The sequence below is a fragment of the Python bivittatus genome, unplaced genomic scaffold (genome assembly GCF_059951505.1).
Source record: "Python bivittatus isolate LINGU-HERP-01145 unplaced genomic scaffold, Pbiv_v1 ctg000350_np1212, whole genome shotgun sequence".
NCBI lineage: Eukaryota > Metazoa > Chordata > Lepidosauria > Squamata > Pythonidae > Python > Python bivittatus.
Genome location: NW_028277074.1, coordinates 18,789,013 through 18,814,215, shown reverse-complemented (window position 1 = coordinate 18,814,215; position 25,203 = coordinate 18,789,013). Strand labels below are relative to the sequence as shown.

General features: G+C 37.2%; 1 protein-coding gene across 14 annotated transcripts in view; it reads right to left on the bottom strand.

Annotated features, from left to right (window-relative positions):
* ITSN1 (intersectin 1) overlaps positions 1 to 25,203 on the bottom strand; it is a 120,791-nt gene that overhangs the window by 63,790 nt on the left and 31,798 nt on the right. For 11 of the 14 annotated variants that reach the window (XR_015796792.1, XR_015796793.1, XM_088144648.1 and 8 more), the window contains 9 exons: positions 23,850 to 24,010; positions 17,849 to 18,028; positions 16,107 to 16,200; positions 10,227 to 10,327; positions 8,151 to 8,214; positions 7,186 to 7,323; positions 2,480 to 2,595; positions 1,231 to 1,493; positions 63 to 212 (listed from right to left, as the gene is read on the bottom strand). Coding sequence is in view for 12 of the 14 variants with exons in the window: in XM_088144648.1 (XP_088000774.1) it covers positions 63 to 212; positions 1,231 to 1,493; positions 2,480 to 2,595; positions 7,186 to 7,323; positions 8,151 to 8,214; positions 10,227 to 10,327; positions 16,107 to 16,200; positions 17,849 to 18,028; positions 23,850 to 24,010 (1,267 nt within the window). In the remaining 2 variants the exon portion in view is untranslated. Of the gene's footprint in view, positions 1 to 62; positions 213 to 1,230; positions 1,494 to 2,479; positions 2,596 to 7,185; positions 7,324 to 8,150; positions 8,215 to 10,226; positions 10,328 to 16,106; positions 16,201 to 17,848; positions 18,029 to 23,849; positions 24,011 to 24,960; positions 25,167 to 25,203 lie in introns of all 14 variants that reach the window. The other 3 variants (XM_088144653.1, XM_088144650.1, XM_088144652.1) reach the window with 3 other exon arrangements.

Genomic DNA, 25,203 nt, shown 5'->3' with positions numbered 1-25,203 from the left:
TATAGGGAGAAGGGGGGGATACCTTATTTTAACATGATATCTGGCAAACATTTCCTACTTACTAGAGCTTCCAGTTCAAATTCCAAAGTTTTTTTCTTAGCTTTCAGAACAACTATATCTTCTTGCTCTTTGTTTCTTTGATTCAGCAATTCTTGACGACGATTACGTTCCCACTCAAGCTGTCTTTGCCTTTCCAGTTCTCTTTTAGCAGCCTACATTAGTTTAAAAATATGAAAAAAATATTTTGTTGACTTTTGTACTTCTATTAAATAAAAAGTTCCCACTTTACTTATGAAATAATGTATAATTTATATTAATATCACATTCATATAAGCAGTGCAGATATATGTCTCCCTGTCATCTTTCTAACATGAAACTAAATATTGAATGAGTCCTGGATTTCCTACCCACTATTTCCTTGGACTTTCACCCTAATTAAAATAGATTTTAATTGGACAGCTATGTGGTTATGCAAATTAACTCTCTCCAGGAGTGCACAACTTGTGAATGTAACAGAAATAAAAAGATTAGAGAGCTCCCACCCATCCAAATGTTAATATCTTAGTTAAGATGTTATAATCATTCTACAGAATGAAAGATTGGTAGAAAGGGGATTACAAAACAGAGGAAGAATGAAGAACAAAAGCATTTTATCTATTAAAATGTATAGAAGTTTTCAAGATAGCTAATAATTAAATCATTATACTAATTAATTAAAAATAGGCAATTTGCTAATCAAACAAAACCTACTTGGAAGGCATTGACTGGCATTCTACAAAAGTTCAATAAATAGCAACTAATTTATCAAATATAAATTTGATTAAATAAATAAAATGCTGTCCCCTCGTAGCAAGAAATATAGTGAACATGTGAGGTAACCAATGCCTTCTTAGATATTCACTGTCCTTAAGTTCCAAAATGGTAAAGAATTTTAAAGTTTCAGTACCAAAACATTCATTTATGCTTAAAAGCTAATTAGTCAGCATCGTTAGCTTAGATTCAATGCAACATGAAGCCAAAGCTTACGTGATCATGATTTAGAGCCAAGTTAAGAAACTAATACTTAAATATATCTTTCCTGACAAAACTTAGTAAAGACATTAAATTATTCCATCCTGCCCATTTTGCTAAATATCTCATTTACACAATTTTGGGAGAAAAAAAAAATCCCGATATGTTTTCAACTTTAATTTTACACAAATAAGTGTTCCTCTGAAAATATTTATTTACCTCACGCCTTTCTATTTCTTTCCTCCTTTCCTCTTCCCTCTGGCGTTCCAATTCTCTCTGTTTTTCTAATTGCTTTTCTAACTCCAGTTGCCTTTTCCGTTCCTGCTCCTGCCGTTCACGTTCCTTCCTTTCCTGCTCCGCCCTTTCCAACTGTGCAAGGCGCTCTTGCTCTTTTCTTTGTTGTTCCAAAAGAGCCTGTCTCCGCTTTTCAAGCTCTAGATTGCCACGTTCAAAGTTCTCACGTTTTTTATCTTCAAATGTAACTTTAAAAAAATGTTACAATTAGAATTCAGATGTGTCCTGACATGATCTTCATGATGCTGACACAATTACAGTACAATTTCTTCTGTTAGTGCAAAAATAATATATAAACATTAAGTTAGGTAGTCTACCTGGAATGTACTTTAAAATTGTAAGACCTTATTCAAACACCTGGTCTTCATTATTCCTATAGATGGATACATAAGAAACACAATATTCCTTAATGCTTCGCAGTTAAGCAATGCTAAGGACACTTCATAAGTGATCAGGAATTTTCCATTTGTCTTCCATGTATCTCCACAGTGGGAAATCATGGACCTTGGGCAAAATTTCTTACCATGCATTCTACATATCATGGCAATCATGGTATTAAATGGGAGTTGGCTTCCAGCAAATATATAATACTATCAGTTGAGATTCATGGAGCAGTAATTGGGCTACTAAAGCTGAACACTGAATCATACAACAAACACCTTTACCAGAAAGGACCCCAAAATCCAAAAGAGAGTCTCCTGACATGATCTTCATGATGCTGACACTATTACAGTACAATTTCTTCTGTTAGTGCAAAAATAATGTCAGAAGGCCTAAATAATGTTGAAGGCATCCTTTTCATGGCAATTTCCAGGAGTAGCACCAATACAATTTACTGTGCTGCTATAATGATTATTTCTGAAATAATTTGAGAAACAGCTGTATTGCAATCATGATGATAGAAAAACTAAAGTGAAAAATATTATTAATGTGACCTCTGCAAATATAATTTTCATGTTCTATTGTAAATAATCTCTTTAGGGTTTTCTCACTTATCAGCAAACACTGTAATAAAGTGTTCTTAGTTCAAGTGCAACTTACATATCATACAACCACACAATCTCCATAAAGTACAGTACAACACATTTCTTAGTTTCAAATAAACTCTGGTTTTCCAGTACTTAGTATCTTCCTAAAAGGCAGCCCAATTTTACTCATTTATAACTTCACTCACCAGGCAATTTCTTTTCCAGTTGCTGGTGTTCTTCTTCTAATACTGGTTCTTCTGGTAACCGCTGCTCCACAGACACTGAACTTGTGACAGATATACCACTACCAGAGCGAACTCTTCTATTAATAAAGATAATACATTAAAATGTATGCACACACAAAACTACTGTTATTCATTCTAATGCTACCATTTTATTTCCTATCTAACTGTCCAGATAGCTAACTTAAAGCTTAAAATTCAAGATAATTAAGCCTAAGTAAACTGCAATGCAGGCATTCCTTGAAAACTAATACAATGGCTTAATTCAACTCACAAACCCATTTGTTTGAAATAGTGATATAAAAGTCTTGTCTGTAACAAGACGGTGTATGTTCATAATTTGGTGGTGGACAAGAGGGATGATCTGCCGTGCATTACTGAGACCTGGCAGACAAACGGGATGATCTGCCATGCATTACTGAGATCTGGCAGAGGCAGGGAAACAATGTTGCCCTCTATGAAATCTGTCCAGTTGTTTGCAGATGCTGCACCAACTTGAACATCAGGGAGGAAAGGTGGCATTGATCTATCAGGACACCTCATATGTGGCTAAGTATGAGTGCCTTTCTAGGCTGTTAGGCTCTAGGGACAAGCTAGGGATCCTCTTAGCGTACCAGTGTCAGCCATACCAGGTATACCAGACCAAGAATCAACTCCACAGGAAGGCTAAGACTTTTGTGCTGTGCCTTCTCCCCTTCTTATACTCATGTCTGTCTGTTTACATGTACTTTCTATTTGTTTTGGACTTAACCATATTTATCTTGTCACTTTGGTAACAGATCTGGCCAATCTCTGCCAAGGTTATCTTCCTTTCTCTACAAACGGCTGCCCTGCTGCTGTTGAGGATCCCTTCCTGAACTCCTAGACCTGGTTGCCAGATGGGTGATGAACACCTCCCTTCTATGTTGGTACTGGAGTTCTTCAATCTCCAGGTGAACATGGCTGGGTCTAGTAGAGCTCAAGAGTTCATGGCCTCTATGACCATGTCCCAGGTTATCCTGGCACCAACACACATGGGTGATCATACTTTAGACCTGTTTTTCATCTCTGAATAGTTGCTGTGTGGTTTGGATGTGGGGGACATTGCCATCTGCCTTTTGTCATGGTCTGATCACTTCCTGGTCCAGATGCAGTTCATTGCCACCTGCTTCCTCTGCTAGGCTGGACCCATTTGGATGGCCCACCCCAGGCTACTTGTGGATCCATCTGGTTTCTGACAGTAATTGGGGATTTCCCCGGTGATATGGCAGGCAAACTGGTTGACGGCCTAGTTTGTGACTGGTGTGGAGTGGTATCTCAGGCCCTTGACAAAATTGTCTCAAGTGGCCTCTCACTGCTGGAAGATCCCAGCTGGCCCTTGGTTTTTCAAGGACCTTTGGGAGAGGAAACACCAGAAACAATGCCTGAGATGTAGAAAAACAACTAAGACTGAATTTGACCAAGCACAGATATGTGCTTATGTTTGGGCCTACTCTGTGGTGATAAGGGGGGCAAAGCATTCTGACTCTTCCTCTCTTACTGTATTATGTTTCAGGCTGCCATCTAGAGGTCCTGTTTTGGTGGTCAACTCCCTTTTTTGTAAGAGCTGCCCTGGTGATTTACCATTTGGCTGCTCTGACAGTTTGCCAATAAAGTCACTCAAATTTGTTCTAGTCTAAACTCCACTTGGTTGGGGTCTAGTGTGATGACTGCAGCACCATCTTGCTAGGTTATCTATCTTCTGAGGAAATGGACAGGGTGCTCTCTAGAGTGCCCTTGACTACCTGCGGTCTGGATTCTTGCTCCTCCTGGATTCTTTGGACAGCTGGGAGGGGTAGTTCCCAGGATTTGGGAGGCTGTCTCATTGTGGGAGAGGTCAATGCTGGCAACCTTTAAAAAGACATTGGTTCATCCCTTCCTTAAGAGGTCCTTCCTGGATCTAGACATAATAGACAACTACTGCCCAGTCTCTAATCTTTATGTTTTGGCAAAGGTTGTTGAGGTGCTGGTTCAGAACCAACTACAGGGCCCCTAGAAAAAGTGAATTATTCAGACTCTTATCAGTCAGGGTTCAAACTCGGGTATAGGACAGAGATAGCATTGGTCACTCTCATTAATGAACTTTGTTGGGATCTGAATGAGGGTAGTACACCTGTCCTGATCATTTTGGACCTCTCAGTGGTCTTCGATACCATTTACCATGGTATACTTCTGAACCGCTGCAGGGATTGTGGGTCACAAGCACTACTTAAAGTGGTTCTATTCCTTCCTCACTGGCCAGTTCAAGTCAGTAGTGACTGGGGAGGACAGATAGTTGTGGTGCTCGCTCCTACGTTGAATGCCTCAAGGGTAATTTATTTGACAACTACATCAAGCCTTAAACAGGCTTAAACTTAACCTTAGTAAGATAGAGCTACTGTTTGTACACTGAGGTTCCTCTATGGCTGTTTTGCCTCTATATGGGATTCCACTGCTCTTGAAGGAGAAAGTCCGCAATTTGAGGGTCTTTTTGGATTCCCAGCTTTTGCTAGATCAGCAGATGGAGGCTGTAGCCAGGGGGAGCTTTGTCCAGCTTCAGCTTGTGTGCCAGTTGCAACTTTACTTGGGTCATGAGGACCTGATTGTAGTGGCTCATGACCTCATCACTGGCTGATTTGACTACTATAACAAGTTCTACATAGGGCTTCCTTTAAAGACCAGCCAGAAGCTTCAGTTGGTATAAAATTCAGTGGCTGGGTTCTAATAAATGCTTTCCAACATCTTGTGAACCCTGCAATGGTTTCCTATGAACTTCTGGGTGCAATTTAAAGTGTTTTTAACCTATAAAGCCCTTTATTTTTATTTATTTGTTTATTTATATTTCACATTTGTCATTGCCCATCTCCCTAAAAGTGATTCTGGGCGATTTACAGTAAAGGAATAAAAATTAAAATACAATAAAACAATAGACCTACAAATAATAAATAATAAAAATCTTCCAAGATTGATGGTAAAATTATTAGGATTGGGGAGCATTCTCACAGCGCCAGCCACCCCCAGGGTTGGTTATGGCTCTTCTCGCCCCACGTGAGACGGCAAAGCCAGGTCTTCAGTTCTTTCCAGAAAGCCGGGAGGGTGGGGGCCTGCCTCACCTCTGTGGGGAGAATATTCCATAGGTCGGTGGCTACAGCAGAGAAGGCTCTCCCCGGCCCCACCAATAGACATTCTTTTGCCAACTGCGTCTGCAACTTACCCTCTCTGCCTGACCAGTTGGGACGGATCAATGTAACAGGGTGAGACAGTCCCTCAGGTAACCTGTGCCATGCCATGTAGGGCTTTAAAGGTGATAACCAACACCTTGAATTGGACCCAGAAGCAAACTGGCACTCAGTTGCAGCTCCCACAGCAAAGGTGTTACTTGTGCCATCATTGGACACCCAAATTGCCCGCATGGCTGCATTCTGAACTAGCTGTAGCTTCTGGATACTCTTCAAGGGTAGCCACACGTGGAGTGCATTGCAATAGTCTAAATGAGAGATGACCAGGGCATGAGTGACTGACCAGAGGGCCTCCTGATCCAGGAAGGGGCATAATTGGCACACAACACAAAGTTGAGCAAAGGCCCTCCTGGCTACGACTACCACCTGCTCTTCAAGCAGAAGTCGTGAGTCCAGAAGGACCCCCAGATTATGCACTGGGTCTGTCTGGGGTAGTGCAACCCCTTCCAGAACCAAAGTCGGTACACCCCTGGATATAGAGGGACCTCCAATCCACAGCCACTCCATCTTACCAGGGTTCAGCTGAAGCCTGTTGCACCCCATCCAGACCCCCACAGCCTCCAGGCACGGTGAAAAGGTCGTCACAGCATCACTCAAGTCACCTGGGATGGAGATGTGTAATTGGGTATCATCTGCATATTGATGATACCTCATCCCATGGTGACGGATGATCTCACCCAGCAGTTTCATGTAGGTGTTAAAAAGGAGCGGAGAGAGTACTGAACCCTGTGACACCCACAACGGACGAGCCGAGGGCTGAACCTCTTGCTCTCAATCAATACCAATTGGGACCTGACCTCAGAGGAAGGAGGTAAACCAGCACAAATCTGTGCCACCCACTCCCAGCTCCCCAAGTCGACCTAAAGGATTTATGGCTTGTTGGCTTGTTTGCTTGCTTGTTTGTTTATTCAAAAGATTTATATGGCTGCCCATCTTGTAAAACATAACTCTGGGTAGCTTCATGCCAGGTAATCAGCAGGACCACATCTCCCCATTAGAGTCAGCCTGACTGTGCTGGATGTATGGAGGTCAAGGGGCCAAAACTCAGAGCCATTGTTTTTCTGTGATGGGGCCAGCCCTCTGGAATAGCCTCCCGTTGGAGGTTAGTTTGATCCCAGCATTATCTGCCTTCTGGAAAAAAGTAGAAAACAGAGTTTTTCTCTAGGGGCTTTGCAGAGTGACACCAGGTATTATATTGTTGCATTTTATATAGCGAGAGTCGGTTTATGATTGCAGTGTAATATAAATTTGATTAATAAATTTGGCAATTTAAACAAAAATGAAAAAAACACTCTCTAAATTAGAAGAAATGACAGGTTTGAACTTTATATTCCTTACATAATAAACTATCTAGAATACAGTAAAACCATGAACAGAATTTTCCATCTATCCAACCATAAAATTCAGCATCAAATAAAAAGCTATAAATTTTACCTAAATGAAGGAGGAATATATTCTGGGGATAACACGGGTGGCAATGGCTGTCCTGACATAGCCATATCAATTAAATGCATAGCTAAAATAAACTCTTCTGCTGTCAGTTTTCCATCTTGATCAATATCTGAAAGATTCCTATTGGGGAGAAAAAGAGTTAAGTACATTTTTGTTATTTCTTTTTTCTATGAGTGCTAAACTGGGAAGGAGGAAGAGACTATGTTCTCAGTGCTTCCAGTTACCTTACTCAATGATTACTCATTAACTAATCTAAAAGTGAGAGCATAGCAGCTTAGACAGGAAGAAAAGTGATTGAGATTGCAATATTCCTAAGGATTTGCCCCTATGAACCACAAAATTTAAGGAATTCAATCACTGTCCATGTTGCATAATGTCTATGTATATAGCTTTTCCCATCTCTATTTTTGCATTTAATCCCCCCATCTCTTATTTTATTTTCTTCTTGGCATCATATAGCTATTATTAGAGATGTACTACACTTTGGATCCAAAGCCAAAAAGGTGATTTGGGAGGGGGAGGGTATGCACAGCACACTTCTTGGATATATCTTTTCCTGGGCTGTATCTTTTCCTAGGTAAATATACATTTGAATTATGGAGGTGCTAACAATGTGCCCACACCTACGCCAAAGCACCTCTCTTACTTTTGTTGCCTCTTTTTCAGTTTCAGATTTACGTAAAGTACCCCCTTTGTATTTGTATTGTGAGCTCTTTTAAAATGGGAACATGGTGGCAATTTATAAGTGTGCTGTATAGGCAAGAGAAGATGAAGGAGTCTATTTGGAATACACCCTAAATTAGTTTCTTGAAATAAGCACTTTTTTCTCCTTTCTGTTCGAAAGTCTTACCTGAAGCTTACTGATAATTTAGCTCTGAAATAAAGCAAACTAGAGAGATCTGAAAAACATCCTGATGGTAAACAACAATTTTATGAAAAATATTTACCATATTGTAGCCAACTGAGCCTGTGGTAAACTTGACTGCATAAGGATAGTTCTTGCTTGTGGACCTAATAAATTGGAAACATGCAACAATGATACATTATAATATATGATTTTCAAAATGGTTGCCTAGATTTTATTTATTTATTCAAATTTATTAGCTGCCCAACTCCAGTGGACTCTGATGAAATATTTATAGAACCTATTCTTAAACAATTCAGCTCTTTAGAAAAATCTTTTCAATTCCAAAGAAATGTAAAAACAACTCTCAATACCTACTTTTTGAAGATTATCAACATATTTTCATGGCAAGGGGAAATGTTCCTGATCAATGAAAAAATTATTTCTACAGCTTTGTATGCTACATTTTGTGTGTGTATACATATAGATATTTCCATTAATAAAATCTGTTAGTTGAAAAAAGTGGTACTGTCTGATTTTTTTGCCACTATATACTAACAGGGCTCTTACACAATATTTCCATGTTGTGATCTTTTGCACAGGGCCCCAACAGAAAGTACAAAGTGTTCATAGAATGGAGGTGGCTCACATATCAAGACTTAAACCATTTTAGAACTTTAAAAAAGTATAACCCAACACTTCTAAATGTGGCTCAAAAGTGAAGTGACAACTGCTGTAGATATCTGGAAACAGATTATCTATAAATACTGCTCCATACCTGAGCATCACATTCTGGACTAGCTGAAATTTCCAAACTGCCTGCAAAAGGCAATCTTTCATGTGTTAAGAATTATGCACTTCACGTATACCTTATTTCTTTTTAAGAATACCGATGAAAGCTAAGGAGGAAGGAGAAACTGTTTATAGCTCAATTTTTACTAATAAGCTCAATATTTATAACAACAAAAAGGAATGAAAAGGGAAATCTATCATACTGCTTTCATAAGCACAGCAGAAAGATTCAGAGTCTACTGTTATGATTTGCCTTTGAACAAATAATGTGCCTCAGTACCCTACGGTAATGCAAAATACTGCATTTTATTTTACCTAGCTAAATTGTATATTGTAATGTTGATATGGTGTTGGCCTTAAACATCTTTCATCTAACAATCACAATGAGGGAATAGAAGCAGGGAAATACATGTGCACTTGCCAAAGCAGTTGTAATGGTTAAAGAGCCCTAATCAAGTTACATCTTGTTAGAACCCAGGTTGGTCATCAAGAGAAAGCCTGCCAAGAGTTCCCTTCCCTTGTGTTGCCTGCAAGGCTTGGATGTGACAACAGGCCTTCTCTGTATCAGCCCCCACCTCATGGAATACTTTCCCCCCTAGAAGTAGGTGCAGCATCCACCTTGCAACAATTCTAGAAACAGGTTAAAACCTATTTAAATGCACTTTTGATCCCAGCTGACATTCTCTGCAGACTTATCTTAGTTTTATTTGGGGATTATTTTTGCTTCTTGTGATTATTTTTTGGTTTTGACTTTGTTTTTATGTACTTATTATTTATGCTTTTGGATTTCTTTTTGCTAATGCTGTATACTGCTGAGAATCCTTTAGGATTACCATGGGGTTGCGAGTACTATAATAAATAAATAGCCCTGTTTTTAAAACTGTATTATTTTAAAAAGCGGAGGTATTTTAAAATGAGTTATGCATGAATTTGATTACAAGGCCATTACCACCAACCGCTCTTTGGAAAAAAAATCTTTAAAGTTTATCTAATAATATTGACTGGGTTCTTAATTTCAACTATTTATATTGATTGCAAGCACCTCTAAGAGAATTCTGATCTGAAAGATGGGAGATTAAAGTTAAATAAATAAATAAAATAGAAGCTGAATCAAACCAAAATCCAATATTGTACTCATATGATTCCCAAAAGAGGCAAACAAGATGTTGGCTCACTTTTATTTCCCTAATAGCTAGCATGCAGAGACATACTGCTTCTAAACCCAGCAGTTCCCATTCACCAGTATAACTACTATAACTAATATCCTATTGATGGACATAACTTTTTAACCACTGCATTACACAAGTTCCAAAGTACTTAGCAGAATTAATCAAACTATAAATATATTTTAAAAAATGTTCACTAAAACACACGCATGCTCTAATACCTGTTAAATGTCCACTCATTGTTTTATCATGACTATTGAATAGCTGCCTGTATTTTAGTCTTGATGACTGTGGAACAGCCCACTCTACCGCCGGAGATGCACTGGAATGATAGAACAGAGACAATAAACCACAGCTCCAAGCATACTAAATTCTAGATTAGATTTTTTAAAGTAACTTTCTCTTTGTTCTTTAAGATTTTAATACCACTGAAGTGTCACCTAGGTTACCATTTTACATCTACCTTGGATCTCAATAGAATTTACTTCTGCATACATTTTCATTCACGTTCCTTTTAGCATCATGCCAGAAATGTTTGTTGTAATGAATCTTTCCATAACCATGAAATATTCCCTTAATATATATTCATACTTTTCTCCTTTTAACTTCTCCGCTTTTTCTTCTTTATAATTATTTTCTCCTGATTATTTTTAAAATGTTCCATGCCTTTCCAATATTACCAGTATGTGAATAGCATGTAGTAAGATCACATTAATAAACACACTTGTCACTAAACCATTGTACTAGCAGTTAAAAAACTACATGATATGAAGCACAGATTAAAAGCTTAGCATGACAATATCAAAAAGTAGGTCACACCTTCAACCATGAGACCTCAAGGCTCAGTTCAGAGAGCCCATCAAACTATGACTTGTGCTTCCAAATGTGTATAAAACTAATGCTTTAAACATTCTTCCTTACATATTCCTTTTTGGCATTATCCTTTTCCAGTCTGTTCTACTTTTAATTTTTCAAATAGAATAATAGATTTGAAAGTGGCCATTTAGGCCATCAAATTAACCCCTCCCCCACTCAGTGCAGGAATCCAGATTAAAACCTCCCAGACAGCTGGCTATCTAGCCTTCATGTGAACACATACAATGATAACTGATTCTACTATAAACCTGTTTTTACTGCTCATTTTTTTCTCATATTCAATTGGAATCTTCCGTCCTGTAATTTAAATCCATTATTCTATATCCTGCACCCTGGAAGGAGAGAGAATCTGTTTTAAAATTCTAGTGACTCCTCACACAACTGAAGAGGGTCAACATGTTTCTCATTAGTTTTCTCAAGCATAATATAATCATCTCCTTTAATTTCTTTTGATAGGATTTAGTTTCTAATCCCTTGATTATCTTTATGACAGTTTTCAAAATTTGTTTCAGTTTATTCTGAATCTATTCTAAAATATGGTGCCCATAGCTGGATATCAAGGTAAAGTCTTACGAAAGCAAAATACAGATGAAGAGTTACTTCCTGTCATTTGAAAATTACACTCCTGTTGGTGCAACCCAAAGTAGCCTTTGCTTTTTTTTCTACAGCCATCACACTGGTACCTCATTATCGGATTGTAGTAAACCAGCATTCCAACCTATTTTTTCATACGCATTATCAAGCCATATAGCTCCAATATCTGTGCATCTGAATTTTTGTTTCTTAAGTCCTTTGTATTTCTTTTGACTAAAATGTTTTCATATTTATAGATTTTTATAAGACATTTATACATTTATAAATAACAGTTCCTCAAATATCTCATCCCCAAAAGATGTCACCCTTGTGTATCTCTACCACATATGTCCTTTTCTTCACATCCTCTCTAACCCCAGGGCATCCAATATTTTGATATCTGAAATAAATTTCTTGGAATATTGTCTCATCTACGAATTATTTTCATAGACAGGACATTTTGTTTGTATCAATATTAGTTGAAGTGACTTAAGCTGTGTGTGGTTCCTGTCTTCTATTAAGCTTTCTATAAAAATGTATTTCCCTTATCTTTTTAAAATGTTCTGAAATATAAAAGGATTTTTTTCAAGACTATAGCCATTCCTTTGGTAAATGAAGATCCAGGTGCTGTAACCTGTCTTCCAAGCTAGCTATGTTTAAAAATTGGGAACCATTTTATGTATTTCTTGCAGGAAGATACTATCATATATCATATGACTTTTGTCCCCCAAACCTCTTATATTAAGAGATACTATTTTCAAGTCAGCTATTTGTAAAATAATGTACATCATCACTATTTCCCATATTGTTTGCCTGCATTTTTAAACTTTTATTAAATTTTAGATATTGAAACTGTGATTTCTTTACCCTCTCCTTTATCTTCTTCAGAAGAATTGCAAAGTGAGACTGTTAAATCATAGGCACTACTCTGAACCTGCCAAGAGTTGTAGAAATGGAAAATGTTCCTAGATTTTTCTACAAGTTGTTATTCATGGTGGAATGTCAAGAATGGTAATACCAGGGAAGAGCAAGCCTTCCTCCCCACCAAGAACACAATCCATTTTTAATATAAATAATGAAATGTTCTCCGGTGAAGCTAAACTTATGTTTCTGCTTATAAAATTATCTATTTTACATAATTTTTTCCTTCCCTACTATATTCAAAGAAAAGAGAAGCTAGCTGTAATTTGAGCTCATTATGTTGTTGCCAACTAATCTTTATCCTGGGTCTGTACTTCTGTATTTTGTAGGTCCACTCACTGTAGCAATCCTATATTCCATTTTAAGAACACTGTTGCTTCATTTCATCTGGTAGAAGCTTACACACAGCTTAATTGTTCAAGATAATGAATTTCACTGGGAAATTCCATTTGTGGCTGCTACAAGCATGATGCAGAATTGTCATGTTTTCCTTGATTTCCTTTCTTCTTCTTAAAGTATCTGGAGCCATGTTTTGTAGAATTAGTATATTATCATTTTTATAAATGAAATCTGATTGTCTTCACAGCACCACCATTGTCCTCCTTAGAATAAATCTTGTAAATGCTAAGATAATGTCCTATGGAAGGGAAAAAATGCCAGTATGTCCAGTCAGGTCTCTATTTTTTTGGTTTGTTTTTTTTTTAAGTACAATGTGTGGAGACATTTCGTGTAAGATTTTTATTGTATTCCACAAAACCTCTTCCTCTTAAATTCAAACATTTCAAACTGTTGTTAAACTGTGTCATTTTGTCTAATTTCTCTGTTTCCTGTCAGTGTCCATAACTTTAACTTCTAATGTTTGTATTATAGCTAATGCCTAAGTGTTTATTTCAGCAGTTTCCTATAATGTTTCATTGATTAAAAACTGTTTTCTTCTGTTTAATAGATTGATCTCATTTCTTCAATAACAGGGTTTGAAATGTAGATCATTAAGTTCATCATACAAGTCTCCTTGTTTACATCTAGAATTCTGGTTCCTCTGGGACCTTTTTAATTTCCTGATCTTGTAGCAATGTACTAAGGCTCCTTTTGCTGATCATTTTAAGTATGAGAAATTTCTCTTTTTATTGGGTTATTAATAATTGATTTTCCAAAATCTTTCACTTAGATCCATATTTTATTGTTATCTTAATGAATTGTTATTTAACTAGGTGAGTTCCAGGAGTTTAGCACTTTACTTAGCATGTCCATCTTGGCAGTTCCCAAACCAATTACCTCATCATCTGAAAATGTTATAAGCATTCCCTTCAACTCTTCATCCAGGTAATTAATTAAAATATTGAAGAATAGAGAACTTAGGACAATGGGTTCCTCTTCAATCAGATAAGGAACCACTGATGAGCTCTTTTGAGTTTAATTTTCGAGTCAGCTTTGTACTTACTTGCAATGCCATCCAGCCTGCATCTAATCAGTATATGGTGGAATATTTTGCTAAAATTAAGATATAGCATTCCCACAATCTATAAAGGAAGTTATAGTTCAAAAAATAAGATTAAAAACAAATCTTGCCAAACTGATTCCAACGAATCCATGTTGACTTTTGGTAACTATTTTAAAGTGCTTACAGATCAATCCCTTTATGATCCCAAGGACCGATGATCTGTAGCTCCTTGGATATTCATTTTTCTCCTGTTGAAGACAGGGACAGTAATTGCCCTTTTCCAGTCCTCTGGCACTTCATAACACAACAGCTATACCAGCTAATTTCTTCATTATCTAAGACGCAATTCATCTGAACCTAAGGGTTTATTCTGTGACCATGTTACTATTAATCTCCAGCTGGAACACATTCTATTTGCTGAAGTTTGAACCAAATAAGACCAAACAATCTAAACACGCTACTTCCATATTGATCACTCAGTTTTTAATTCGCTCCCTATTCATTCAGCACCCATATATTCTTGACTTTATCTCTTTCTATGCATGCTGATGCAACCTGCTCCTATTGCATTTTTTGCAGTAGTGAGTTACCAACTACCATGACTTTTTTTCTTTGTCTTCTTATAAAGCACAATTGCATCTTTTTTTACTACTTACAAATTTATCAGTGTCTTATCTTCCATTCTATAGGGTAGCTTTTTATTCCCTTTGGCACTCAGAGCCAATTTAATTGGCAAGGACCTAAAAACCCTTGTTAGCACTCCCTGTTTTCTTGCTTAGTGAGCTTGCTCCCTGGAACCTGGCTGCCTTTTATTCCTCTTACAGTCTCTACCTTCTCAGCAGGGAACAGTAATTCCCACACTAGGCAAACAGCAACTCACAGGAAATACCCTTTGCAATTAACAGCTATTCAGGAGATAAAATTTTCACATCCCACAGCCAAACATGCAATCTCTCAGGGCACACAGCGTCTCCGGTCACTCTCCTTTCTTTCCCACTAGTTTTCTCTGTTCACTTGCTTCTTATGCAGGTAAAGATACTGAGAGATAGCTAAAACAGAGCCAGTCCATTAATCTTAGACAACTTTAGATTCTTGACAGCAGATTAACTGCTATATTCTATAGAGAGTCCTCCGAAAATACTCTATGAATACTAGCAATGCTACTAAGAAGTTCTATTAAATAGATGCCCATGTCAATCTCCAGAATAAGACTATATATGAACAAGAATTACTAACACCATTCAAAATATATCTGAATGCATGTGCCCCATCACTGTATCTCAGAATTTAAATTACCTGAATTTAACAAAATATGTACATATAACCATTCTCAACACAAATCCCTATTCTTATCTTTTTAAAAATTTCTTTATACTGAAGTTTGGCAAAAAGGAGTTTGTTTTGTCCTATGCCAGCCACCCCCAACTCAGTGTCCCCAGAAGTTCTTGGACTGCAATTCAAAGCCTTCTCATCCAACATGGCATCACATCTGAAGGAGTCAGTTCAGAAAAAGCTGGCCTATAAAAAGTCCACAGTGAATCTTTAGGCGTCATAAATATTCTCCAGAATTCAGATTTATTACCATTTATGAATATACCAGCTTTATTCAATTTTATGCAGTAAATTCTGGCCAGTAGATTTCAATTGCAATAACTAAGAAAACCTGCATTGTTACTTTATCTTCTAAGTAACAATGATTTTTTTTTAATCACAGTATATTTTACTTTAAGATAAAACATGGCAAGTAATAACACAGCTAAAATATATTAATGAATATTTGTGAAATATTATACATGAGATTTCAGTCTAAAGGACAGATGTCCGGGAAGGAGAGAGTTGTATTGTAACATAGGCATAGTCAAAATAAATGGAGAACATGGTAACAAGAACAGTTAGCTGTATAAATCATATCTAGCTAATTACTTTTCCAGATAAGTCCAGATCTTATTACTTATACAGAACTTTATTTTATGGACATCTTTTCACAGCAAAACAGATACATAATATGAACAATATTAAAGATAATACATAATTATTCTTCTACGCAATTCTGGTCAGTGACTGTAATAAAAATTCTATTCTATTCTACACAAACAAGCTTTTCAACAGAATGAATGCTTTAACTTCAGATTTTTGAAATGCCCTGTTAGGTATTTATAAGATTCCATCCCTGAAACCACTTATTCACAAGCAGTCTTCTTAAATTTAGTGATAACATTTGTATTTGAGTATCTGCAGGACTGACATTTTTGACAAAACTGCCAAAGTACTTAAGAATGGTCATGCTTACCCAGCCACATCAAATGATTGTGCCTTTTGCAGTTTTGCATTCAGTTGGGATCCTCCACCAGATCTACTGAAGGAAGAACTCTTTGGCAATGTTGCTGAAACATAATGATTATGTTTTAAACTCAATGAAGTTAAATTATAAAAACATGAATTATTTTATCTTAAATTGCAATTACCAAAACATAACTTGTTACTTCCAGAATAATACTTCAAGTTAATATCCTACTTTTTGACATAAACAGAGTGCAACACTGCTTAAGCAATTTTTAAAAAGTATAGAGGTGAATGATCAGAAAAATTAATATTAAAATACATAATAGCCAATTAAACAAAATATAAGTTGGTAATAACAGATATTATTTTAGTTAATTAAAAAATCTGATTACAAGTATATTAAGCAAGGGTTAGGGTTGTATAATATATTGATTATGGCATCCACAGCAAACCACAATGCTAAAATGATGACATACGCACTGCGATGTCATCACACAAATGCCATTATGTACTTGCAATCCTGATATCTGATACAATTACATAAGTTGTTGCATTTGCATGATTTCATAATGAACATTTCATCATTTGCTATCCATACTTCCCTGCAGTAGTCCAGGGTACTGATGTATCTATTTAATGAAGGTATTTTATTTTCTGTGGGCTGTGTACAGTACAGTAAAATTGTTTATACACAATTCCCTACAGCTTCCTTTCCATGTAATTACTTATATTCCTTGAATAGCATGCTGCTGAGACTCAGGAAAGGCTGGAATGTGTAGCAGCACATTAGAGTAAAAGGAGGAGAAACCAAATGAGTTCCCACACTGTACTAAGCTACAATTCATTTAACCAGTTTGTAGAATGAAATCCAACTATTTAAGCTTACTATTTCACAACATAGTATTTTACAACATAGTAAGCTGAAAACAAACAAACCACATTTTGGCTTAGTGCAATGTGGGAACCCAACCACTAAGTAGAAATTATTTATAAAAGTGGAAGACCACTTAGTCCAAGCAATACTTCAGATAGAAATTAATCTCGTATCTCATACTAAGTTTGCTTAAATATGTAAAAAGTCTTGCTTATATAAACTTGCTTATATATGATTTTTAACAGTGGCTTAATCAGTATTTTAAAAGACCTGGAAAAGCCAACTAGTGCAATTTTTTTTAATGACCAGAACACTTTGGAAAATGATTAGCTTATTAAAATTAATCAAATTATCAAAGAATTAGGGATTACTAGAAAAAGTTATTACAAGTCTGACTCAATCAGGAATACAACTTTGTAATTTTGAATACTATTGAAACTCATAAATGTTTGGTCTAAGATACTGTAATATTTTTCTATGCTGTTCTACATAAAAATTGATAAAGATTCAGATAAGTATACTGCAGGTACTAGGACTCCGCAGCACCTTGGATTAAATCACACAGGAGCAGTCTGATCCTGAGAAAAGGTGGGTTTGTTTTAGTGTTGCAGACAGATGTTCATACTCTCACACTCTCCAAAGCATTTTTTTGGAGATTGAATCTGAAACACCGCACACAGCTCTAGTATATACTATTCAATAAAGAAGCAATATATTATAAGTTTAAGAGATAACTTAACATTCAGGCTAGAATTTCACTGATTTTGTACATACATATATGATTTCATTTTAAAAACACAAATTAGTTTTTTTTTTAAATATAAAATAGAGTATGTATAAGCTCTGGAAACCTAAATGCTGATAATTCAGCATACCGGGATGACCATAAGCAGGTAGAGGTTGGATAACAGCTGGTGCTCCATTAGCAACAGGAGGCACAGCTGCTGTAGGAACAGAAGATACTAAAGGTGGAGACATTCCCACAACTGGTATGGATGTCATTGGCCCTGGAGCAACAGCTGTAAGAGGTGGTATACTGGAGAGACCGCTTATTCCTGTAAGAGAGGTTTTCATAATTATCATCATTGGCAAGCTATAGACTTTTATTACAATGGTCTACATGAATGATCTTTGAATAAGGGTGGGACCAAAATGGAAAAAAAAATGTTCTGACTTGAACAAAACAGTCTAAGGAACATTTTCCAATTGAACAAAACTTGAAACAATTTGAAAGTTTCTCCATAAGGAATAAGAATGTGAAATGAGCTCTTGGCTCCTTTTTCAAGCTGGGGTCATAAGAGTAGATCAAGTGGTAGACCAAGGGGAATGATTTTTAAAAAAAATGTTTAAAATATTTTAAAATTTTCCTTAACAAACAATGGAAGCTGCAATCAAATACATTTTTCAATCTTCACAGAACTGAAGGTAGCAAAGAAGAATGAATAATGGATTCCTTTCAATTCTTTGAACAACAAAATAACACTGAAAATACACTTCTTTTTCTAATACAGTCATCCACAGTTTTTGCAATCTGTCTAAAAAAGAACGCACAACACAGAAAGAAACCTAGACAACAACGTTACACTATAGGCTACGAACTCTATCTTACCTATTACAAAGAAGTTAAAAATAGCAGTAAATCTACTTTCTGGCTTATGGTTCTTCCTCCCCCCAGCTCTCCTCAACATGATCCACTAATGACAGATACACAAAATCTGTGTTTGCTATTTAATTTTATTTTCCACATCTCCATGTCTTGGAAACTATAGGACATCAGAAAACTTGAAAGAGCACAATGCAAACTGTTGAATTTGGTTCTAAGTTTAGGATAAAACCTATTGAACTCAGAACACTTGAAATTACAGTAATAAATTCAGAGTATTCCTTAGCTCATCAGTTCCCCTTTCCCTTTCAATTTAGTCATGAAAAGCAGACTGAACAGATTTGTTTTTAACTAACCATACAGGTAGTCCTCGACTTACAACCACAACTGGGCTTGGAATTTCCATCACTAAATGATGCAGTTGTAAAGCGAGATGTCACATGACTACATCACTTAGCGACCGCAATCCCTGCAGTCCCCACTGCCATCATTAGCTGAGAATTGTGGGTTGTTAAGCAAGTATCCACCCCAATCCAAGCCATTCCGGGCTTGGTCCCTCCCAGCCCCAAGCTTCAGTAAGGTAAGGGACTGCCGCCAACTCCTCCCACCCGCCTCTTCCACATCTCTGCCATTTTGGCTGTCCTGCACCCTGTCTTGCGGGGTGGCAAGCAGCCCCAGAGCCACGCAGTTCTGGGCTCTGGGGCTCCTTGCCATGTGCCAGGAAGCCGTAGCTGCCCCAGCCCAGTTACCCTCACTACCCTGCACTCCAAGACCCCTGCCACCCTGCGCCTCGCTACCCCAGCTGACCTTCACCAACTTCTTGCTCCTGCTGATGAGATGTGCCAGGCCTGGCTGCTGGGCCAGACTGGGGCTGGGCTTTGTGCTGCCCCCCCCCCAAAAAAAAGCAGCCTGAGCCATAGCACGCCAAAAAGGCCCTTTGCAAAACGCTCCTGGGCAGGGCTGGGCTTTACACTGTGAATGAAAAAAGAAACACAAAGCCCAGGCCCAGCTTTCAGTAAAAGGGCTTCAGGGGCTGCTTTTGGCTTTTTTGTTTTTTGGAATGCAAATCCCAACAGCTTTTTGCAAAGGGGCTTCAGGGGCTGCTTTTTGTTTTTTCCTGCAGTGCAAAGCCCAGCCCCAGCCTAGTCCAGCAACCTAGCCACGCACGTCTCATCAGCAGTGAGAGTAAGAAGACAGTGAAGGTCAGTTGGGGTGGTGGAATGCAGGGCAGCAAGAAGCCAAAAGGGCATAGATGGGGGGGGGGACAGGTGAGTGAGTTGAAGTGCCCCTGTGGTTATAAGTGTGGACAGGCTGCCAATCACCTGAATTTTGATCGCGTGACAGTGGGGGGGCTGCAATACCTGTAACTTTGGGCATAGGTCATAAGTCCCTTTGTTCAATGCCGTTGTAACGAACAGTCACTGAACAAATGGTTGTAAGTCAAGGACTACCTGTACCTTATTATAATCACACCCAGGGACAGATAAATTACATGGTTATTCTGATGATAGTGGTATATACCTTTAGTTAAATCTAAGTGCAGTTTGTACTGGAATCAGATATAATGATAAATTACTCAACAGTACCTTCTGATGGTAAGGAAACAGGGAAGCACACCAGCTCAAGGCTGGTATAGCTAATATTAGTTAACATTTGCAGATTATATCCAAACCAGAGCAATATATTTAATACCAGAACACAGGACAAAATGGAAAACTAAGCAATGTAATAATGGAGTTGCTAATTATCACTGAATGTGGATGCTGATACTGGAACTATCTTCCAATACCCTGATAAATGTCCATTTGGCAGCCAAAAACTACCTATGCAAATAGAAGTGTACCTGAGTAACACCAGAGGAACAACATGAGAAAGCTAGTACAACTGCTAGTCATCCTCCATGTGAGAGCTAAACAATGGGGGATGAAACTGGGAGAAAACCTGGCAATAGCCATGACTAGCAACCTTGTGATGAAGTTTGTATAAAATGGAACCTAAACTGGGCTCCATATTATATAAGTGCCAGCTAAATCTTTGCAATTATATTTGAGGTTTTTGGAATTCTGTGAATATCATTTACTTTGTTGAATATATTCATTTTTATTTATTTAAATCACTGGGGCAAACAATCATATAATAAATATAGTGCAGAATGTCACAATTTAGACATGGATATTGCGCTACTGATTAGGTGGAGTCTAGGTATTAGGAAGTACACAGAAATTTAGTAGATTAGGTACTATATGGAAAGCTGACTCAGAACATGATGTCTGGTCACAAAGCAAAATAGGGAGAATGATAATGGCACACCTATTACTTTGGTCACTGACAGAAAGTGATATGATGTAACCTGGTGGTATGAAGAATAGGCAATCAAAAACAGCATTATGGATATTTATGAGTCATTCCTCTGATTTTGTCTTCATTTCCCAAATGCTTGCATTGTTCAAGCCCTCTGATGTGATGGTGCTTTTATTTAATGCCAGAGCAGTTAATGTAAAACTGAATTTGTCCATGACTTGATTAGAGATTATTACAACAATTTTGATCTAACATGGTTTTGGCTGATAGACAGCACCAATTCACCCTGGAGGATTGGAGCAAAAGGAGGGGGGGAGCAGGGGGTAAATATGATCCATTCCCTTTTTTCTTACTAGGAAACTTCTTCATCATTGGATGGGCTTTCAGAGCGTGCACCTGTTGTTAAATCAGGGAAATAGATGGGAAATGCTGTTCATGTACTCTCTTCTCTGATGCACAACTGATTTCTTGTTTAACTATGGTTTAGTTGGACTTGGGTATGAAGATGACAAAGAAAACTGTCCTGTGGGACTACAGCATCCATACAAAGACTGGTGTGAACTGGCCAGTTTGGGGGAGGGGGCGGTCATAGCCTGTGACAATCAAGGGCTGTCCTAATGATTTATGAACTACATGCTAGGACAAGACACATTTAATTTTTTTTCCCCTCTAATTCAGAGGGATGCCTTGGTGGTAGAGGACAAGGATTAGAATAGTTCATTTGTCATAGCTGGCCCATTTTCTTGTGAAATTTAGTCCTTACAGCATGGATGAGCTACCTTTTGTAGGCCAAGAAACACACTGGCTTTGACTGGAATGCCAAAGGTTGTATTCCTAAACCCTGGTAAGACCAAGGAAAAAAATAATTCTAATTAAATGTAAACATTTTGTTTGATATTAATGAACATTAAATATTAGTTTTTCCCTCCCTCAACCTTTTAAATAAATATACTTCAAATAAAATATATGATCTCATAATTAAGAATATGAGTTAGCAATTCAGTGCCCATGAATTGGCATGATGCCCACAGCAGCACAAGAGGTGCCAAGTTACATAATAGTTTGTGTATTATATAATAGAATTAAATTTAAAAAAATAATGTCCTCGATCATGTGAAATCATAATATTCTAACATAAGATCATACAAGATTTCAGCCATACATTTTTTACATTTTTCTTTCTTTCCTTTTAAAATTATTTTATGCATCCACAAGATTTCATGATGATGTCTGCTGCCTGAAAAGGCTGCTGACTCCTGCTCTGTATGAACATTAATTATAAAATGGACAGATATCTGTTAAATGTGTTTCATACAACTTTCTGATTCAAACTCATTCAAATTTTCCCATGCATGCACACAAGCAATCTGAACCAAACCCCTGCCCCTGCTTCCATCTCTCCAGTGAGATACACTTGAAGCTAGAGTCCTGGAGAGGAACTGGGAAGCCTAGCCTATGTCTTTACCCAAAGAGGTCCACGTGAGCCATGATACCTCATTTTCTTTGTCACTGCTAATAACTATCTGCCAGAGGAAAGCAGAACCCTCTCACTCCCACCCCCAGATACACAATCTTGTATGGCAAGAATGACAGTAAGCCCTGGCAGAGATCCTTTCCCTGTAGCCCATTAAGTTTATATTTCAATTATTCTTGCTGCAATGCTAGCTCAGTTACTATAATTTTTGAGAGCTAGTATTCAATCATTAAATCTTATCCCCTTCCATATCAAGAAAATACAGTTAATAGAACAACAAAAAATATAAAACGCTAAATAACAAACTGCAGAGGGATTTAGTTTTCAATGGTTCTCATATGTACAATTAAGAGAATGCTTTAATATAGATAAAATGGTAATGGGGACTGAACAACATAATATGGAATTTGAAAATGAATTGTGTACTAATGATGATCATATGATTGCAAACATGTACAAACTTTTGTTGAGATTTGAAACAGAAGAGGAACAAGTTAAAGACTGCATGATAAAATGGGTTAAGAATTTTGGTTACAATATACAGATGGAACCATGGGAGAGAGTGTGGATAAGGGGACTGAAATTCACATTGTGTTATAATTTAAGCAAGAACTTTTACAAAATGATGTACCGTTGGTATATGTATAAACTTATTTCTAGTCAATGTTGGAAGTGTGAAAAACATAAAGGGACATTTTACCATGCACAGTGGACTTGTAAAAAACCAAAAAAAAAAAAAATTAAAAAAGGGAAACAAATACATATGACGATACAAAGAATTTTGAAGACTAATACTGAGATGAAACCAGAACTTTTCTTATTGGGACTTATGGATAGTCAATTAGAAAAGACTTATGGAAGATTGATTTTATATACGATAACTGCAGCAAGATTATTATGCACACAAAGATGGAGAAATATTGAAATCCCCACAATGGAGGACTGGATTGTGAAGATGGCAGAATTAGCAGAGATGCCAAAACTGATCTGTCTGTCAGGGATAAAATACAGTAATATGTACTTCTGTAAAAGACTGGAAACCTTTAATGGGCTTTTTGCTGAAAATGGGAAAAAGTGAAATGGGATTCTGGATTTGAGGACTGAAAAAGGATTGAATAAGGGGCTGAAGAGATTACTGTAATGTTAAGGAGGGAGGAAGGATAATGAGTTTGTAACTGCTGAAAAGAAGGGTGGAAGTCGCTTCTTTAATCATCTTTTTCTTTTCTTTTACTATATTACTTTCTGCACTTTTTTTTCTTTCTTTTCTTTCTATATTTCTGTAGTTGTCTTTTATTCAAATAAAAACTCTTAACAAAAATTATGTTAAAAATGCCAAACAACAGACATTTATAGCAGAAGTTAAAAGCTATACCATAATGTTTATTACAATTGTATTAAAGTGGTCTCTAAATAGAATGAAATATGTACACAACATGAAATCTACAAAGCAGTTCAGAAAGATGAAGTAACACACAATATGCATGCAATTTATTCTTACCAAATCCTGGTGTGGTAGAAATAGCAATGGGAGGCTGCTTCATAATAGGAGGTAATGCAGAAGGGAGCTGATAACCTTGTAGCTTTAGTTTGATAAGTTTCATAGCTATAGAAAATTCCAGTTGGTCCATTCTCCCATCATTGTTCATATCTGCCAGAGCCCTATGATAATCAGCATTTAAAAAAAAATCTTGCAAATTCCTCCAAAAGTAAACAAAAATGGTATTTCAGTTCCAACATTTTATCAAAACATGTGATGCTTTTATCCTAAGGTAGACATTGGTCCATGTAGCCCAATAATATATATTCTGATAACCTAGGTTTCGAAAAGTTATTTTTAAAGCTCTAGACCAGGCCTGTACAACATGCAGCCCTCCAAGCAGCCTTGCGTGACCCACCGGCATTTTTTAAAATCTCAAGTCTGCTACCACTAAACATCACCACTGCCACCATGAAAGACACATTGCTAAGCATCTCCAACACCTCCAGGATTTACGACACTGCCAGCTCCATCACTGCTGCCACACTGCTGGATGCCTAGCAGTTGATTGGCATGACAGCTATTCCATTGTGGCCTGTGATTATCTTTAAGGTATTAAGCTGACTCTTTCCCTTCTATGAGTTGTGCAGACCTGCTCTAGAATATTCTTCCTCTACCCAAGATTCTTTAAACTAGCTTTTCTTTAACATGACCTTCAGATGTATTGGATTTCAACTTCATTCATGCACCAGCCATTCTGGTTGGCAGCACTGCAGTCTAACAGATCTAGAAGGCCCCAGGTTCAAAAAGTTGATCTAAAACCACATTGTCTGAGCTATGTCTATGCTCCTAATATTTATTCTAAACAGATACATCCTGAAAATTTTGTAGAAATCAGGCCACTGAGCAAGACAGATTGTTATTAAAATAAATAACTCTGCAGGTTATTGCATGTTATCCTCAAATTATATCATGATTAATTGGAGAAAATGTTTCATTTTGGTAAGCTCTATTAAACATATAAAGAGCAAATTGCCATACAGAGGCTGAAAGTAAAATTATGCATTATGAGTGACTTGGGTCTCCCATCAAAAGCAGTATTACTGTATCATGTTCTGCTCTATGCACTTACTTTTTAATATTTTAAGATGCATGCATGCGCGCACACACACTGGAATGATCAAAGGACTGTCAAATTGGGTGTTGTCTATATTTGGATGACACTCAGGTCTACTTCTCCTTTCCATCTTCATCAGATGTGTCGGGGTCTTTGGTGGCTTGGGTGCCTGCTAAGGTTGGGCTGAAAACTAGATGAGGTGTAACAGGCTAAAACTAAATCTGGAGAACACAAGAAGGTTTTATGATTGGGGAGACT